The following is a 19485-nucleotide window of genomic DNA, read 5'->3' on the forward strand; positions in this document are numbered from 1 at the left end:
ACTACCAAATATGAAGTATGCCAAATATATATACCAAAATATGAAATACATACCAAAAGATATGTACCAAATATATACCAAAAGATGAATAGATTATCTGAATAGTTCTAGGACATTAAAAACCTGAAGCCATTATTAAAATGCTCCCAAGAAAGGTCTCTGCAGGCCCCAGTGGTTTCCCTGGGGAATTCCACTGAACAGCTAGAGAGCTTTTGGTGGCAGGTCACTCAGCCTCGTCCAGGAGACAGAAGAGGAGATGGCCAGGGTGGGGAGGAGTGCCCATGTCTACCAGAGACAGCCGGGTGAGCCTGTTGGCATCTTGCTGGGGGGCAGGAGCCTGAGAGCCCGTGACCTGCAAAAGTCAGGAAAGCAGTGGCAGCTCTGCTAGCTAGCTCTGATGCCCCACTGAGGTGGACACCATCCAGGGAACTGAGTGAAGAGGGCAGCAACCTCCTTGTATTAATCTGCAAGTGCCTATGAATCATAAATATTCCTAAAATGCTGCCTTAAATGAAGGCCTTCACCCCTTCTCCAGCTCCAACCCCCTTCTTCCTGCTTTTAGACATCACCCCCCACCCCAGGGGACACTTCCTAAGGCTTGGTGGCATAAAGCCTCTGAGCTCATCCTCTCCTGGTCAGGGACTCAGCTTTTTGGGGTCACTGCCACTCACTGTCTGCTGTCTGACTTCTAAGGCTTTGTGATGTTGTCTCTGTTATTTTCTTGTCTTCAGCAGTAGGCCTGAGGAAAATGAGAAAGCCTTTACTTTTGATTTTGCAGCATTTTGAGGGAGTGCGCGTTAATGAACCCGTTCAAGTCACTGTCGTAAAGCTCAAGGCTTTGTTTTTCCATTTCTGTATATATTTGAAAAGTGAAGCAGATGATTGAAGGCTGTTTCTCCTCCTTATGTTACAAATTAGCACCTTCTCTGCTTTCTCAGACCTTTTGTGTTGCCATATAGTTTGCTCCACTGTGTGGTCCATTAACCCCTTCTGAGCTTCAGTGACTTCGTGCTCTCAGCTATTCAGGAACCATGGCATCTTCATGGGCAAACTGCTGGCATGTTGGACTTAGGTGCTCTGTCCCTAGAGCCTATCTTTATTTGACTACGGGAGTCTGGTTGCTTCCAGGATTCTGATCATTCTGTTTCTGAAAATAGTGACAACTACTCACTTTAGTAGTAGCTGTCAGTAGCAAAATTGTAATAAGTTGCCTGCTGCCGCTTATTTGGTACACACCGTGGGCCACATCCCACATGTGCATTCTTGCCTTCTTACACCATCCCAGGACAGTTTCTAAGAAAGATGCTCACTTCATGGAGGCCTGGGTTCCATACAGTGGAGTACATCCATTTTCAAGCGTGGTTTAACCAGCAGTATTGAGAGTTGGGTGGTGGCAATTGTCTGTGAAAGAGCAGGTCTTAAGACACATATCATCTTCTGAACTCTAAAACAATGAGAAAAGCAGCTGGGTGTGATGGTGCACACCTGTAATCCCAGTGACTCAGGAGGCCGAGGCAGGAGGATTGCAAGTTTGAGGCCCTGTCTTAAAAAGAGCTAGGGATGTAGCTCAGTAGTAAAGCACCCCAGAGTTCATCACCAGTACCAAATAAAGAAAGAATGAAAAAAGCCAAATTCAGTCTACCTTTTCCTATCACTACATGCATCCATTTCTGCAGAACATCAGTGATCACTCTCCTCCCAACTCCACCCACACCATGGTCACGCTCTGAGAGGTGTGTACAAGATTATGTGATCACTACACAGTAGGTTTTAGGACATGTCCTAGGATCATCTTAATTTTTTTCAATCGTTATGTAGTAAAGTTACTGTTTTTTAATGGTGAATTTTAATCACCCCATAATCAGAGAACAAAATAATTTCGTCACCTCCCAAGCCCTTGCTCTCCCTTTTGCTCATTCCTTGTGCCTCTTGCTCCGCCCACCACTGCTCTGCTCCCCAGCCCTGCTGTCCTGGGAGACAAATCCTCTGCTGTCACCTCTTGAGGCTTGTGACGTCCACACAGCATCACAGCATCACGTACTTGAGCGTCCTGATTGCCAGTGTGCACAAGTCCACCCTTCTTGATCACTGTGACTTTGCAGGAAGCTTTGGGATCAGATGGCACGCATCTTCAGATTTACTGCTCTTTTCTGGATTGTTTTGCTGCTTCTGACATCTCAATAAGTTTTCCTATCCCTGAACACTAGTGTCTTAAATTTATTTGGGTTTTCTTTTAGCAGTGTTTGTAGTTTTTAGGGTCTGATCTAATATCACATTGGATAAATTAATTCCTGAGTATTTTGTTCTTTTTGATGCCATTGTAAATGGAATTTTCTTAATTTCCTTTTCAGATTGTTCATGGCTAGTGTATGGAAATACAAGTGATTTTTTTTTTTTTTTTATTTTGCATGTTGACTTTGGATCTTGCAGCTTTGCCAAATTCTTTGATTAACCGGGTTTTCTTCTTTCTTTCTTTCTTTCTTTTTTTTTTTTTTTGCAGATTATGTGTGGTGTTTGTATGGCATCTGTGAATACAACAGTTTACATTCTCTTGTGTGCTGGATGCCTTTTATTTCTTCGTCTTGCCTAATTGCTCCGGCTGTGTTGAATAGAAGTAATAGAAATGGGCCGTTTTGCCTTATTCCTGATCTTAGGGGAAAGCTTGCAGTCTTTCGATGTTGGGATTGATGTCAGCTATGAGGTTTTGGAAAAAAAATGCCCTTTATCATGTTGAGGAAGCCCCTCTGTTCCTGTTTGTTTTGTGTGTTTCTTGTGAAGGGGAGATGGATTTAGTCAAGTGCTTTTTCTGCCTCCACTTAGAGGAGACCTTTATTCTATTAATGTTGGGTGTTACACTGGCTGGTTTCCAGATATTGAGACAGCTGTGCACACCTGGTAGCACCCCTTCCAGTTTGCTGAGTTGGGGTTAAGGATTTCATGCCTGTATTCATCAAGGTTGTTGGTCTCAGTTTTCTTTAGCTAATCTTTGACTTCAGTGTGAGCGTAATGCTGTTCTCAGACCAAATCAGGCAGGGTTCCCTCCTCATGAGCTTTCTGGAAGAGTTTGGGAAGTATGAGTGTTAATTCTTTGGATGTTTGGTAGAACTCAACAGTGAGGCAATCTGGTCCTCTTTTGATTACTGATATAATCTCTGTATTTTTTATGGATTTGTTGATATTTTCTATTTCTTCTTGTGTCAGTTTTGGTAGTTTGTATTTCTTGGACTTCATTTGTGTCTCAGTTATCACATTTGTTTTTATATGTGTTTATGTATTCTCTTATAATCCTTTTGATTTCAGTGAAACCAGTAGTAATGTCCCCTCCCTCATTTCTGAATTTCATAATTTGAATCTTCTCTCTTTTTTATTAGTCAATCTGGGAAAGATTTGCCAATTTATTGACCTTTTCAAATCATCAGCTATTGGGTCTATGTATTTCTCTATTGCATTTCTGTCCTCGGTCTTGCTCATCTCCGCTCTGATCATTATTGTTTTTTTCTTTCTGCTGGATTTGAGCTAATTTGCTCTTCTTTTTTCTAGTTTCTTAAAGCCATACTGTTAGATTATTGACTTGAGAGCTTCCTTTTTTAATTTAGGATTTATAGCTGTAAGTTTCCTTCTTGGTTTTGGTCTCCAGGTATTTTCTAATTTCCCTTGTGAGTTCATCTTCAACCCATTGTTGTTTAAGAGTGTTGTTTAATATCCACCTATTTATGAGCTTTTTATTTTCCTTCTGTGATTGATTTCTAATTTCATTGCAGTAATTCCATTACATTTACAAGTTTAACTTAAGACTTGTTTCAAGGTTTTATATGTGATCTATTCTGTAGAATATTCCACATGCTCTTAAGAAGAATGGCTATTCTGTTGTTAGGTGTATGTCTTTATGATCTAAGTGATTTATAGTGTTGTTCGTCTCCTTTTCCCCACCTTTTTTTTCATTAAGGATTGGAACCAGAGGTCCTTTACCACCTGAGCCACATGCTCAGTCCTGATTGTTTATTTATTTAGTGGAACTGGGGATTGAACCCAGGGCCTCTTGTATGTGAAGCACTTGCTCTACCACTGAACTACATCCTTGGACTTACTTTTCATTTTTTATTTAGAGACAGGGTCTCACTAAATTGCCCAGGTTGGCCTTAAACTTGTGATCCTCCTGCCTCAGTCTCCCAAGTTGCTGGGATTGCAGTCATGTACCACTGGACCAGGCTAGTTCCTTTTCTTTCTTACTGATCTTTCTGACTGATCTGGATATCTTTCATTCCTTTTTATTCCTAAACAATATTGCAGGATTTTTTTTCTTTTTTTTTTTTTTGTGTGTGTATATGTGTGTGGTAAGAACAATTAAAATTTGTCCTTTCAGCAGTCTTTATGTGTGTTTGATACATTTGTTGTTCTTGGCTGTGGTCACCATGGTGTAGAGTAGGTCCCTGAGCTTCCCACGCCTGTGTATCCTTTGATCAGCACCTCCCGTTCATCCCCCAGCCCCTGGTAACCACAGTTCTACTTCCAGGGCCTGCTGCCCTGGGTTCAGATTTTTTTTTTTTTTGTACCAGATTGAACCAATTCATCTGTTGAAGGACACGTGGGTTGGTTCCATAGTTTAGTTATTGTGAACTGAGCTGCTATAAACATTGACGTGGCTGTGTCACTGTAGTATGTTGATTTTACATCCTTTAGATATATACCAAGGAGTGGGAGAGCTGGGTCAAATAGTGGTTCCATTTCTGGTTTTTTGAGGAATCTCTATACTGCTTTCCAGTGCGGTTGCCCCAATTTAGTTCTTTCCATTTCTCAACATGAATAGTCCTGTAGTAAATACGGTTGTGCAGATATCTCTATGGCATACTCATGTCCTTTATTTTGTGCATGGATCCAGTAGTGGGATTTCTGGATCATATGGTAATTCTATTTTTAATTTTTTGAGGAATTTCCATACCTTTGTTCATAATGGCTATACTCATTTATATTCCCACCAACAGTGAATACGGGTTCCCTTTCCTCCTCATCTTTACCAGCAGTTGTTATCTTTTGTCCTTTTGAAAATAGCCATTCCTGCAGGTGTGAGATGATGCTTCTATGAGGTTTTGATTTGCATTTCTCTGATGATTGCTGACAATTGATAATGAGCATTTTCTCATAAACCTGTTGGCCATTCATATGTCTTATTTTGCAGTCTGCAATAGAAAACTTTTTCATTTCTGATATCATGACTTTGTGTCTTTTTTCTTTTTCAGCCTTGTTGGGACTTTACAATTGGATTGGTCTATTTAAAGTACTAGTTTTCAGATTCTTTAATTTTTTTTCCTCTATTGTTTTTCCATTTTCAATTTCATTGATATTTGTTTTATAGTATAGTTTTCCTTCAGCTTGCTTTAGGTTTATTTTTTCCCCCTTTAACTTCCTAAGGTAGGTGCTTGTTTTCTTCCTCCTTTTTGTTTTTGACAGTACTAGGGGTTGTACCCAAATCTTCGCACATGCTGGACAAGTGCTCTACCATTGAGCTACTTCCCAAGCCCTTTTTATTATTTCTTATTTTGAGATAGGGTCTTCCTAAGTTGCTGATGCTGGCCTCAAATTTGCCATCCTCCTGCCTTGGTCTCCAATCCCCCTGGAAATCAGGGTACCTGGTGCAGGTGGTACTTGTGGTCTCCTGTGCAGGGTGCCAAGGCTTTGGGGCCGTGGGGCAGGGAGCATGTTGTTTGGAATCCTTATGTACAGCAGCCTTGTCTCCTGCATGGGTGGATACAGATTTCCTATGTCACAGTCCAGTATGTCACAGTCTACTCTGTAGTTTGCTGCTCTTATCCCCCTCTTTTGTCTCCTGAGCTGTTCTTCCTTACATTGATACCTTGAGAGACCCAGGCTCCTAATGCCCAGCTGCAGGAGCTGCCCCTTCCTTGCAGGCCTGGGTCTTCTTATTGCAGAGGGTGCTTGGAAAGCACAGTGGGGTACCAGGTGTGGGTGCATACAGGCCTTCTCAGCCTGCCCACACCACTGGTGTCCACACAACATAGACAGTTCTGTCCTTGTGCTGGGTCAGTTTCTCTTTGCTTGGGTCTGCGTGTACCGCATGCAGCTGGCCGTCTCGGAATCCCATCTTGGCACTCGTGCTCAGCGTTGCCGTATATTATTTGTTTCCTCTGTGTTGCCTGAGTCTGCTCACACCTCCTGCTTTCTGCTCGGTTATTTGGGCCACTTTTGGCGTTCCATCTAAATTTCACTGCGATGCCCTGGACTCTTTTCTCTGTTTAACTTTTGTGCTTATCTGGGGCTCCAGGGAATGCACTATGCCTCCTGGGTCAACTCTTTCCCATTGCAGTAAACCACAGAAGCTGCACCTCCTCATCAGTACTTCACCCTCATCCTTCAGCGCTCCACACTTAAGCCTGCATTGAAAAACCTCAGCTCTTGATGGCATCTGTCTTGTTTCTAGTCTTAACTCAGTAGGAGACAGCTTATTATATGTAACAGGTGGCCAGGGTCCACAAGGAGGAGGCCATCTGGGCAGCACAATGAGCTTTTGAACAAATGTGCATAAGCGTGCAGTTCTGTATCGCTTAGTGACTGAATGTGTTCTGAAAACTGTGTCATTAGCTCTCTTATCAAGAAGTGAACATCAGGCTGCGTTTATATGAACTGGAAGGCTGTGACATCACAAGGCAATGTGATCTTACAGGACCATCCCAGTGGCTCTATGGCACGTGACTATACTTGTTATGCGTTATTGCTTTTTTGCTCCCTCTCTCTCTGCGAGGTAATAGTTTGCCTGAAAAGATAGGTTGCAACAGAAAGCACACCCTTTTCAAATGAGCAAACAAATTTGTCTTATGTGGGTCTGCCCTCTGACAGCTCGCTGGGATGGAGTGTGGCCAGCCATTCTATTCAGATATGTCTGTAGCTTCCAGTGTGGCTTAATGACATTTAGCCCTCAAGTCCTTCTGCCTATGCAGCTTCAGAATGCACACTATCCAATTTTAGCATGTCATCCTGAGGGGTCCTTCTCAGCTTCTCCTAAAGTGAGAAGTGCCTCCCTGCAGAAGATCCTTCTTGGAATGGCCCCAGAGGCTGTTTGTGCCACATGCCCATAGAGTCATCATGGGAAACCCTGCGGTACAGCAGCCAGAGTGTCAACCTGAGGCCATCTGCCAGGCCTTCTTCACCAGCCTAGTGATCAGGCCTGCCACATAACCTCACAAGTCTCAGTTTCCCTTTTTAAGCTGGGGAGTGACAGCAATGACCAAATAATGTATGTACTTCACATACGTGAATCTGTAGGTAACTGTCACCTGTGGCACATAGCACATCTCACCCTGCATGTTGTTTCCAGCAAGTCAGGGCTGCCTTGGGCTGCAGCCAGAGTCATCTGTGCTTAGGGCACTAGAGTGAGCAAGGATACCCCCTGACTCCTCAGAAGGGCATTTGGTGGGGTCCATCAGATGAGAGAGGTGCACACCCTCTGACTAATGGCTCTGCTTCTAAAAGCACATCCTGGGTTGGATGCTGTGCTGAGTTTTCACACACATGCACACCATGTGGGCCATCACCACACCTGGGACAGGGAACCCCCAAACATTTCCTCTTGCTGGGTTGTAATCCCTCCCCTCCTCTTTCTCTTTCATACTCCCTGACACCTACTGATCAGTTTTCGGTCTCTGTAGATTGATTGACATTGTATAAGGTTCTAGCGGAATGAAACCACATGACGTGTTCTTTTCTGTCTGGCTTCTTTCACTCAGCATGTTTACTTTGCATTAGGACCACATGCACAGACAGTGATTGTTTTTGCTGCTGAGTAGTCTTCTGTTGTGTAGATATACAGTTTGTTTATACATTCCTCTGTTGATGGACATTAGATTTCTCCCAGCTTTTGCCTACGCCTCTAAAACAGCTTTATATTACAAATAAAGTCCTTGTACAGAAATACTTTCTTTTCTCTAGTGCAAATATCTAATTGTGCAATGACTATGATTATGTGTTTGACCTGGGAAACTGCCTGCCTCTCGTCCACAGCGGTGTAACCTGTCTCCTTCACACTGGCACTGGGTGGTCCAGTTGCTCCTCACCAGCATCTGGTGTGGTAGGTCTTACTTTCAGTCCTTCCGACAGGTGTGTAGCAGTGTCTCATTGTGGCTTTAACGTCCATTTCCCTAATGACTAATGATGTTGGACACCTTTTCATGGTTTATCTATACATCTTCTTGGTAAAGTGTGTGTGTTCAAATCTTCTATTTCATTCTTGATTACTTGTTTTCTTATTGAGTTAGAGTTCTTTATATATTTTGGGTAGAAGTTCTTTGTAAGATACTTATTTTGCTTTTCAAAGAGTTTTTGTTTTTGATGAGGTCCAGTTTTTTCGGTTGTTTTTGCATTTGTTTGTTTTCGTGCTTTGTTTTGTTTTTGGTACTGGGGATTGAACCCAGGATTGCTTTACCACTGAGGTGCATCCCCAGCCCTTTTTATTTTTTGAGATAAGGTCTTGCTAAGTTGCGGAGGGTCTCACTAGGTTGCTGAGGCTGGCCTCAAACTTGAGATCCTCCTGCCTCAGCTTCCCCAGTCACTGGGATTACAGGTGTGTGTCACCATGCATCACTCAGTTTTGTCTTGTTTTGATTTGTATTTTATTTATAAAAATCTACAGAATTTTTCTTCTGTATTAGCAATTTTCAAATTGTTGGTTTTACATATAGGTTTGTTTACATAAAAAAATTTTTAATATTGTACATGATATGTATGGATTTCAGTTTTTATTTTTCCCTTTAGGAAAACACATTTGTTTCAAATGAAAAGACCATTTTTTTCTACATTGGATTGCCTTCATCTATTTATCAAAAATAGGTTTTGGTGGCTCTGTGGTACAGCATATGCCTAGCATACATGAGGCCATGGGTTTAATTCCTAGTGCTGAAAAACAAAACACAAAAAAAATAGATTGTGTGTGTGTGTGTGTGTGTGCATGTATTTGTCTCAGGTCAGTGCCACACTATTTTGATGACTTAACTTTAATGTAACTCATTGAAATTAGATAGTCCTCTGCTTTCATTTTCTTTTTGTTTGATTAATCTAAGTTCATTACATTTCTATAGGAATTTTAGAATCAGCTTGTTGATTTGTACAAAGAAACCTGTGAGATTTTGATTGGCATTGATGTGATTCTGTAGATGAATGTCAGAAGAAGTATACTACTAACCACGATGGTTTTCCCAATTGTAAGCAGGGTCTTTCTCTCCAATTCATAGGTGATCGTAGACTCTTGGTAGCACTTGCAGGTGTCAGTGTACATCTTCCATGGCCTGGTCATATTCTCTCTTAGTTTTCATGGATTTGGATGCTGTGTAAGTCATATTTTTCAGATAGCTCTCTGGTACTAGTTTCTGGAGAATTTGAATACAGTCAGAACATACTAGAGCTACTCAATTCCTCCTAAACATATTGAGCCTTTTTTTATGGTTTAGTATGTAATCTAACTTGGAAAATTTTTAGAGAACATTTGATAAGAATGTGTATTCTGCTGTTACAGATGAGTAGGTGTAAATTTTATGAAAGTCAGACTGTTGATAATGTTTTCAAGTGTCTGTTCCCTGATTTGGCTAGTTATGTAGTGACCCTGACTAAGGACGTGTTGATTTCTCCCACTGCCCTGTTGGTTTTGCTCATTTCTTGTGAAGTTGTTTTGTTTGTACTTATGTGCTCCAGATCATATACCCTCTCCTCTCCTTCAGGGATCTTTTCACTTCTGGGAAGCAGCCTACTTGGCAGTAGGTTATACTCTGAAGTGCATTGTCTACTTGAAGCAGCCTGTTCACTTTCACTTCTTGGTTTCCTAGTGACAGCATTATTTCTTTTTGTGTTTCATATTTTAAGTGTGTTGTAGTCAAAAGTCTATAACTGGTGATACCTTTTAATCCAATTTCATGGTCTCTGCCTTTTAGTTGGGGTGGTAGGCGCATTTACATTTAGTACAATTACTGAAATGAGTAGGTTCCATCTTGCCATCTTTTCTTTTTCTTTCTCACTCTTTGTCCCATCTCTTCTTTGTTCCTGTTTTTCTTCCCTTAAAAAAAAAATTCAGTGATTCAAAAAAATTTTTTTCACTGTTACTTCAGAGTTATTTCAGAGTTTTAGTGTATATCTCTGACATGGTGCTGTCCAGGTATACAGCATCCAAGTGGCTCCCGTGTGCCACTCACTGTGAAGCCTGTCACCTTTGTGGCTGAGGGTTCCGTGGGAGGCAGCGAGCTCGCAGCAGGTGGCGTGGCTGCTGCAGGGTAGGTTCCCTGAGCGTGTGGCTATGTGCTTGCTGCCCAGGCTCCCAGGGTGGCCACCATGATGCCATTTTGGAAGCGAGGAGGAGGAAAGGGCCGGGGAGGCCGAGGGCAAGCTCCAGGTGGCTCAGGGCTGTGCCTAGAGATGCTCCACAGGCCTCTTGGGTGACTCTGGGCGGGGAGAACCCAGGTGGGGCCGCTGAGAAGGGTCAGCACTTCTTCCTAGCACTGCACCAGCTCCCCGGGGTGCTGGGGTCCAGAATCCATGAGACAGACTCGCTGGAAGGGAGGAGATGACAAACCCACCAGGAATCAGACCAGAGGCGGTGTGCGGAGAGCTTCCCGAGCCCTCTGCTCACGGCCCGTACATCCCGCAGTGTCACCCAGTGCGGGGCTCCTGACTTCTCCAGACCAACGACACTCTAGGTCTTCCGATCTTCCCGTAGGCCAAGCTCTCCTCAAGCGAGCGCACTTGACCCTGACGGCAACCTGGGGGGCTCTTGGGCTGTCCCCAGAGCAGGCCCTGAGTGGCCTATCCCAGAGCACTTGCTTATTTGAGAGGGTAGGAGGAAGGCAGAGGGGAACAGAGCATTTGGAAGGGACATAGCAAGCCAGTCCCCACTGTGGTGTCCAGAGCTTAACCCCACAGGGGGCCCGTGGGAAATGGAGCCAAATGCTGATAAGGTGGTGTACTATGATGGCCAAGAAGACGTGGTGGTGGTGAAGGTGGTGGTGGTGGGAGTGATGGTAGTAATGATGGTGGTAATGGTGATAGTGGTGATTATGGTGGTGATGGTGATGGTAGTGGTGGTGGTGGTGATGATGGTGATGGTGATGATGCTGATGAATGTGGTGGAGATGATGATGGGGTTGTGGTGAACATGGTGATGGTGATGGTGATGACGGTGATGGTGGTGGTGGTGGTGGTGGTGGTGTTGATGGTGGTGGTGGTGTTGATGGTGGTGGTGGTGGTAATGTTGGTGGTGATGGTGGTGGTGGTGATGGTGGTGGTGATGGTGGTGGTGGTGGTGGTGGTGATGGTGGTGATGGTGATGACGGTGATGGTAATGATGATGGTGGTGGTGATGGTGATGACGGTGATGGTGATGATGGTGGTGGTGGTGGTGGTGAATGTGGTGGTGATGATGGTGATGAATGTGGTGGAGATGATGATGGGGTTGTGGTGAACATGGTGATGGTTGTGATGGTGATGGTGATGATGATGGTGGTGGTGGTGATGGTGGTGGTAATGATGGTGATGGTGATGGTGGTGATGATGGTGATGGTGATGACGGTGATGGTGATGGTGATGATGGTGGTGGTGGTGGTGGTGAATGTGGTGGTGATGATGGTGATGAATGTGGTGGAGATGATGATGGGGTTGTGGTGAACATGGTGATGGTGATGATGGTGGTGGTGGTGGTGTTGATGATGGTGGTGGTGGTGGAGGTGGTGGTGGTGGTAATGTTGGTGGTGGTGGTGGTGATGGAGGTGGTGGTGGTGGTGGAGGTGGTGGTGGTGGTAATGTTGGTGGTGGTGGTGCAGGTGGTGGTGGTGGTAATGTTGGTGGTGGTGGTGGTGGTGGAGGTGGTGGTGGTGGTAATGTTGGTGGTGGTGGTGGTGGTGGAGGTGGTGGTGGTGGTGGAGGTGGTGGTGGTGGTAATGTTGGTGGTGGTGGTGGTGGTGGAGGTGGTGGAGGTGGTGGTGGTGGTAATGTTGGTGGTGGTGGTAATGTTGGTGGTGGTGGTGGAGGTGGTGGTGGTGGTAGTGGTGGTGGTGGAGGTGGTGGTGGTGGTGGTGATGATGGTGGTGGTGGTGGTGTTGGTGGAGGTGGTGGTGGTGGTGGTAATGGTGGTGGTGGTGATGATGGTGGTGGTGATGATGGTGATGGTGATGATGGTGGTGGTGATGATGGTGATGGTGATGATAGTGATGGTGATGTTGATGATGGTGGTGGTGGTGGTGGTGGTAATGTTGGTGGTGGTGGTGGTGATAATGTTGGTGTTGGTGGTGGTGGTAATGGTGATGATGGTGATGGTGATAGTGATGATGGTGATGGTGGTGGTGATGGAGGTGGTGGTAATGGTGGTGGTGGTGGTACTAAAAATCTCTCTTGTACGAGTTAAAACATGTGGGTTTAGGTGGGACTGCTGACTCCACAGACTCAATGCTTGGCTATTGAAAGCCCAAACAAGAGACTCTGTGAAACTCTTAAAGAACTGCCAATATGAGAAGACACAAATACATCCAAAGATCGGAGCAAATGTTGGTCTTGTGGATGTCCAGCCTCCCTTGATCTACCTGCGTGGGCTCTGGGCATGTCTGAAATGTGCTGGTTTTCCCAGAGGCCAGGGTCAGAGTGAGAGATGACGTGGTACCCCCAGGGGACAGGGCTTCCTGGACACAGGCCCTCTGCTCACCAGCACCTTGTGACCCTGAAACCCCTCTCCAGGGCCTTGGGGTGCCCTTTGAAGGGCCCCTGATGGAAATCTCTGCTGACACCCTATTTGCCATCTGCCTGAGGTTTCAAAGTGCCCGGGAGGGCAGTCCTCCCAGGCAGGCATCCGTCTCCCTGGGTCTGAGTCAGTGGTCGCAGGACAGGCCGGCCAGCACTTGCTCACTGGTGGGAGCTGGGTCATGACCTGGGGCGTGAGCAAGTGTGCTGAGGACCAGGTCAATCCTGTGCTGCTCACCAGCCATGCAGCAACAAGGCCTGGCCACCTGGAGGCCAGGCCAGGCGGGGCCCAGTGTCCCCAGCCAGCCTCCGCTGCCAATGTGGAGCTACCAGTGTGCAGCCACCAGCCCTGGTCAGGGCCAAGCTCCCTGACCCGGGAGTCAAATGGAAAAGCCTTCAGGGTCTCAGAGGAGATCAGCAGCAATTGCTTCAGGGAGTGCAGAGAAAAACGTCTGCGACTAATAAAGAGAAAACCAGCCGTGAGAGCCCCGGAGAGCGTTCAAGCTGCCCCCGTCTGTCTCCTGGGACCCGGGACAGTGCTGAGTCCAGGCCCATCAGCCAGGATGGTACTCCGAGGAGCAGAGGGACTTGAGACACTGGCCTGGGGGAGGGAAGTGAGGCTGAGGGAAGTGAGCTCTGGGTTTCTTGCAGGACAGGGGCATAGGCTTCCTGGACACAGGCCCTCTGCTCACCAGCACCTTGTGACCCGAAGCCCTTCTCCAGGAAGGCCTGCAGCAGAGTGACCGGCATCCTAGTGTGCCCAGTCCTCAGGGGACTTTAGGCTGTGGGACTTTCAGTTTCAAAGCTGGGGCAGTCACAGGGAAACCCCAGGCTGCAGGACTTGGGCTACAGCCTGGAGTCCTGGGGCTCAGACAGGCTGGTGGCTGGCAGCTGGCTTTCCCCCACTGTGGCCAAGACTCCTGACGGGAGCAGCTCACAGGAGACAGGCTGACTTGGGGCTCCTGATTTCTGAGGTCTCCCACCATGCAGGGCCACTCCACGCCGCTGGCCTGAGAGCATGGCAGAGGAAGGCCACCAGCCCCTGGCGGCAGGGAGGCGAGAGCAGGTGCCAGGGACAGGTGCCAACGCCAAAGGCCCCCAGTGACCCTCCTCCTGGGGGCACCTCTCACTCTAACTGAGGACAGAGACTGAGCTCTCCCTCTGTGGGACCCCCATGTCCCCAAGTGGCTCGCCCAGCCCTGCCCATGTCACGTCCACTCGGAGTATTTGGTTCTGCATGAGCCTGGTGAGCCCTTCGCCTGGGGCTCCGTGTTTGAATCAGCCTCCTACAGGGAGAAGGAAAAAGGCCAGGTGGACCCGCCAGAGGGTGTAAAGCAGCCCTTTCCAGGTCGCTGTGGTCCAGCGGGAGAGTGCCACGTTCCCTGGAGGAGGACCAGGGAAGGGTTCCTCTTCTGTCCCTGCCCCTCGGCCTCCCAGGAGGAAGCTTGTGAGGAGCCATGCCCTTTGCAGGTCTTCCTGCCGGCATCTGCCTGTGGACGTGTGGGAGGGAGGGCGGCCGCTGGGCTGGCCTCGGTCTGGTTTACTCAGATGTGAGACTGACAAGGAGAAGACTGAGGAGAGAACCCGTCACGCACAGAGACGCAGGCAGGGCACCTCGCATAGGGACATGCCGGGAGGGACGAGGACAGAGCCACCTGTGCTGAGGTTAAGGATCCTGTGTGGGACAGGGTTGTTTCTGTATCTGGCCTGGTACGCCCAGGACAGGTGGACCTTGGCTGTAAGTCAGCAGAGCAGGTGGGGGTGGGCTCTTGGGAAAGGCCTCCAGGGGCTCCTGGTTTCTGAGGTCTCCCATCATGCAGGGCCACTCCACTCTGCTGGCCTCAGGGCATGGCAGAGGAAGGCCACCAGCCCCTGGCGGCAGGGAGGAGAGAGCAGGTGCCAGGGACAGGTGCCATCGCCAAAGGCCTTCGCTGTCTCTAGGTATTGGCTGCCTGTAGGGCACGTCACATCAGAGAAATAGAAACCTACGATGGAGAAGAGGAAACCTGACTTGCAGACTGATGCTCACTTCCCAGTCCTGGGGCCGCACATGGCTAAGATGGCGCCTGGCGATCAGCCAGAAGGCGTTATCGTGGGTTATGACGAAAAATCGGACCACCTCTAGGATAGGCTCAGAACCCTTCCGCCCTCGTGGGCAGCTCCGTCTCCCTCACTGCCTGTAGGATGGGTGTACACGTGAGCTCTCCCCACCCTGCTGACCTTTATCCTGATTGGCTCCTGGGCCTCATATTAGCTGTGTGTGCTTCCTCAATAAACGAGCTCCAGCCTTGACTGGTCTCCCTGATGCGTCTGATTGTCCTCTGGCGAGGGAGGGCTGAGTGCGGGCGGTCATTCGGCCCTCTCCTTTCTTGGCTCATCCTGGCCAGGGCGTGTTCTTCCCATCTCTCCCACAGGTCGGGAGGGAACAAGGGCTAAAACCCCCGACATCTGGCGCCCGAACAGGGACATGGAGAAGTCGGTTCACCAAAGTGAAAGTATCGGGGAGCCAAGCCAAGCGAGTTCCGAGGTCAGGGTCTCCCTGAAGAGATGGGGAAATCTCACACTAAGCATGGTGCTCCGGCTCTTAAAGCGCTGAGATTCAGGCTCAAAAGGCGAGGTTTAGAGATCTCAGATGCCCAGGCCGAAAGGACTGGGAAACCTTGGCACACACTGCACCCAGGTTGGTGGATGCCAGTCTTTTGGATTGGCCACCTGGGACCGAGCAGAACAATTGGTGAGGAAGAGGGAGATTACCTTAAAGGACCAACTAATAAAACAAAAAGGCGGAAGCAACCCCCATGAGCGATTAAGGTCAGCCATGCTTACATTATTTCAAATTTTTCCCAAGAGCAACCTCTGACTGTTTTCCAGAGACATTGGTCTAATCAGACACCTTATTTAAAGGTAGAGGTCCGATGGAGGGACCCCTTACTGGATCATAGCACGGTGCTGATCCCCTCATTAGTGTAGGGAGGGGATTTGGATGTGATTCCCGATTGGGGAGCCAAGTCCAATTTGGGTCCCCGCTAGAGATCTAAAATACTGTTTGCCAGAACAAAAGTGATTTCCCAAGAGCACCCCCTCTTGAGGTATGATTCTTTATTTTCTCATTTGAAATGAAAAGACCATTCTGGACGCTTTGCCTGGTTGTGACTGGACTCCTCATTGTCTCCCTCGTGGCATTCATGTTTGTTGGGGGATACATGCTGTGGGGAGGCACACTTTGATGCTGTAAGTGGTGGTAAGCCAATTTGTTGGTCCTTATATGCCCCTGCCCCCAGGAAAGAATGGACCCTTAAAGGCTACTGCCATTCCTGTTTGGTGGAATATAACCTCACCTCTCCCTAGTAGATGCCCTATACTCCCACCCCACTCAGAAGTCCTTTTGCCCTTGGTGACCATGCCTAATGTCACCTGTCTCACTAGAGACAGCACTCTAGATGTGGGGACGTTGAATCCCCTCTGGTGTGGAGGCAATAGGTTTTTTGACGGATCAGTAGGTGGTATGCTCTGTCCTCCTAAGGGTACTGCCTTCCTTTGTGGGGATATGGCGCACGGTGTCCTACTGGGTAATTGGAGGGGGTCTGCACTGTGGTCCTCCTCCTCGTGACACTGGGATCCTCCTTAATGACCAGTCCCTGCCTATACTGCTGGTGATGATTCCCTTTCCAGGCCCCGAAGAGCCATTCATGCTGTTCCTTTGCTGTTGGGCCTGCGGGTGGCCACGGGGATGGGTACTTGACCTCTGGCCTCGGTACTTCTTCGCAGATGTACAATAAGCTTTCTCAGTGGATGATAGGTGACATGCACCATGTTGCAGCCCTATCTTGGACCTGCAATCTCAACTCGACTCCTTGGCTGCAGGAGTCCTCCAAAGCCATCATGGCCTGGACCTGCTTATGGCCAGAGAGGGATGACTGTGCCTGTTCCTTCAGGAGAAGTGCTGCTTCTATGCCAGTCACTCTAGTATTGTTCAAGATAAGATTAAAAGGTTAAAAAGACCTTGAAAACTGTCGGAATGAGCTGCAATAAAGCTTTCTGTGGACTGGGCTAAATGGGTGGCCCCTTTACCTTCTCCCCTTGGTAGGCCCCTTGGTCACTATAATGCTTGTGTTGACATTTGGACCTTGTGTAATCAACAGGCTCCTCCAGTTGCTCAAGGATCGAGCCAAAGCTGTTCAATTGATGGTGGTCCAGCAGCGATAGGCCGTCTTACGAGATACTGACTGGGAGCCCTGTGAGGTTGGCCATGGGCCCTACCAGGATGTGCAGGTGTAAGTCAGAGGCAAGAGGGTCTTCTTCATAGGCCTAAGTCACCTCCCCTCCTTGAGGTTTCCCACTGGGTCTGCCGATCCTGCAGGTGAACTGCCTGAAGAGCCAGAGTGGTAGTCAGTGACAGGTAAGAGCCCCAGAGGGGGACAACCTAAGACAGGCACACTCTCCAGTGAAAGGTAGACACTGGCCAATAAAACAAAACGGGGGAGATGTAGGGCACGTCACATCAGAGATGGAGAAGAGGAAACCTGACTTGCAGACTGATTCTCACTTCCCGGTTCTGAGGCCACACATGGCTAAGATGGCGCCTGGCGATCAGCCAGAAGGCGTCATCGTGGGTTGTGACGAAAAATCGGACCACCTCCAGGATAGGCTCAGAACCCTTCCGCCCTCGTGGGCAGCTCCGTCTCCCTCACTGCCTGTAGGATGGGTGCACACGTGAGGGAACTAGGACTAAAACCCTGGCAGCCACCCTGGCAGGGGCAGCTCCTCAGGCCCCCTCCCTTCCTGGGCACAAGCTGCACTGGGGTCTACACACGGTGGCTCATGGGGTGTGGGTAGCATTGTGCCCTGTGCCAAGGAAGACGCTGTCAGTGGGCTGTCCACAGTCATATTGCTACAAGTGGCCCCTCAGGTCTATTGTTGGTCCCTGTCCCCTGCCTGGAGTCCCCGCCAGTGACCTTCACCAAGGTCCTGGACGGGGAGTCCACCTCCCCCCTTGTTCCACCCCTTCCCATTCCACCAGAGTCGGGGTTGTGCTAAGCTGATTGACAGCTTGGTCCCCTCTGCAGAAGGGCTCCGAGTGGCCCCCAGGTTCAGGCGCTGGGAAGCAGAGCCGCTGCTTGTCGAGTAGGATCTGGGGCTGCCAGTGCCAGCAGGGACCTGGGCTGGGAGAAGCACGAAGCGCGTCCCACAGAAACCAATACCTTGCTGTTAGATAGATGTGGCCTTTTAAGTGCAAGGGAGTGGGAGTCGTTGCTCCCGGGGATCCTGGTGTGGATGAGATGCTAATTTTTCCCAGGCTCGCTCGGTTCCTGTGCCTGGAATTGCACAGATGGATGGGCTGCGTCTGGACAAAGGCACAGCAGGGCCTCCAGGGCATGGAGCACCTGAGCCACCACCTGAACTTCATTTCCAGGCTCCTCCATTCACCACCTCCGCAAAAGCGCAGCCTCCTGTGTGGCTGGTGCTCGCTGGTTTCTCCATAGGCGCCCCCCACCCTCGGGGAGCAGCAGGGCAGCAGCTGACACTTGTCCAGGAAGCCCAGGGACGTAGGACATGGGGCCGCTTCCCCTCCTGGCCGCATATAGAGCCCTAGCCCTGGCCCCCCACTCCCCGCACTGCAGCTTCACCCTGGAGGAAGGAGGGGTGACCCAGGGACCCGGGGGCCATGAGTCTGCCACCTCCCTGTCCAAGGAGGCAGCTGGAGACTGGCCCCTCTCCTCTGACCACATCTTTGCTGCTTGGGCTTCCCTCTAGGGCCCCAGCCACACAGGACAGGCAGGGTGCCCTCGTGGGATCCCTCTCCACACGAGGCATTTGAAATGACTCCCGTTTCTCTCTAAGCAAAGGCCAGAATCCCCACGTGGCCAGCAGGGCCCCATAGCATGTGCCACAGCTGCTGTCACAAGCTGCCACAGGCTGAGGGACTTGAAGTCACGGGGGCTTACTTTACAGTTCTGGAGGGCGGAAGTCCCAGGACCAAAGCGTTGGCAGGGCCAGTGCCTTCTTGAGGTCCAAAGGGGACGCGCCTCCCGCCTGATCTGCAGCCCCCAAGGACACCAGCGCGTCCTCAAGGCCAGCAGTGGCGTGCCCGCGTCTCCCAGGCTGGCTCGGCTCCCATCGAGAGACCAGGAAACAGTCTCTGTCCTCAGGTGTGGTTTCTCTCTTCCTCTGCTGTGCCGGGAGGCCATCACACACACTGTCCCCTCCACAGCTAAACCTCCCCGTCTGGGGCCAGCCATCAGCATCCATGTCCACCTGGGAGTGAGGGTCCCCCTGTGGCCATGCTGGCTTACTCCTGAGTGATGGGCACTAGGTTCTCCTAGACCATCATGGTCCAGGGCAGGGCATGGCCCACAGGCACATGGGGGACAGGGGATTTGCTCTATAGAGTCCACGAGCTGCCAGAGCCGGGGGACATCCGAAGTCCCCCAGTGGGAGCGCCCAGAGAGAGCTCCAGGGGGTGGGGTGCTATAGCAAGGACAGAGGCAGCCTGCTTGGGGAGGCCAGCTCCAGCAGGTGGACCCAGGCTCAGGCCAACCTCCAGGGACGGATCAGCTCCCCAGGTCTCATGGGCTGAGGGCCTGAGGGTGGTGGGCTACTTCCCCCAGGGTGCCCCCCGAGGTCTGTCTGGAGGTGAGAGCAAAGGCTCATCTCTCCCACACTGCCTGGACGTTGTCACTGGGTTGGCAGATTACAGGGCATAGTGGATTCTCTGCGCCCACCAAGGTGCCCCCTCTCAGGAGGGGGCCCTGGTCCCGGAGCCTG

At 49.3% G+C, this 19485-nt stretch overlaps 1 protein-coding gene across 33 annotated transcripts in view; it reads left to right on the forward strand.

The window, feature by feature from the left end:
- The window catches only part of LOC120890490 (mitotic spindle assembly checkpoint protein MAD1-like), a 301557-nt gene that overhangs the window by 226533 nt on the left and 55539 nt on the right, over positions 1-19485 (forward strand). For 2 of the 33 annotated variants that reach the window (XM_078028340.1, XM_078028356.1), the window contains one exon: positions 16863-16994. The exons of 27 other annotated variants lie outside the window; for them this stretch is intronic. In XM_078028340.1, the coding sequence (XP_077884466.1) occupies positions 16863-16906 (44 nt within the window). In that variant the 3' untranslated portion in view covers positions 16907-16994. Of the gene's footprint in view, positions 1-14661; positions 15013-16862; positions 16995-18016; positions 18334-19485 lie in introns of those variants that run through there. 4 more of the 33 variants (XM_078028342.1, XM_078028357.1, XM_078028339.1 and 1 more) reach the window with 3 other exon arrangements.

Source organism: Ictidomys tridecemlineatus, chromosome 12 (assembly GCF_052094955.1).
Source record: "Ictidomys tridecemlineatus isolate mIctTri1 chromosome 12, mIctTri1.hap1, whole genome shotgun sequence".
NCBI classification, from domain to species: domain Eukaryota; kingdom Metazoa; phylum Chordata; class Mammalia; order Rodentia; family Sciuridae; genus Ictidomys; species Ictidomys tridecemlineatus.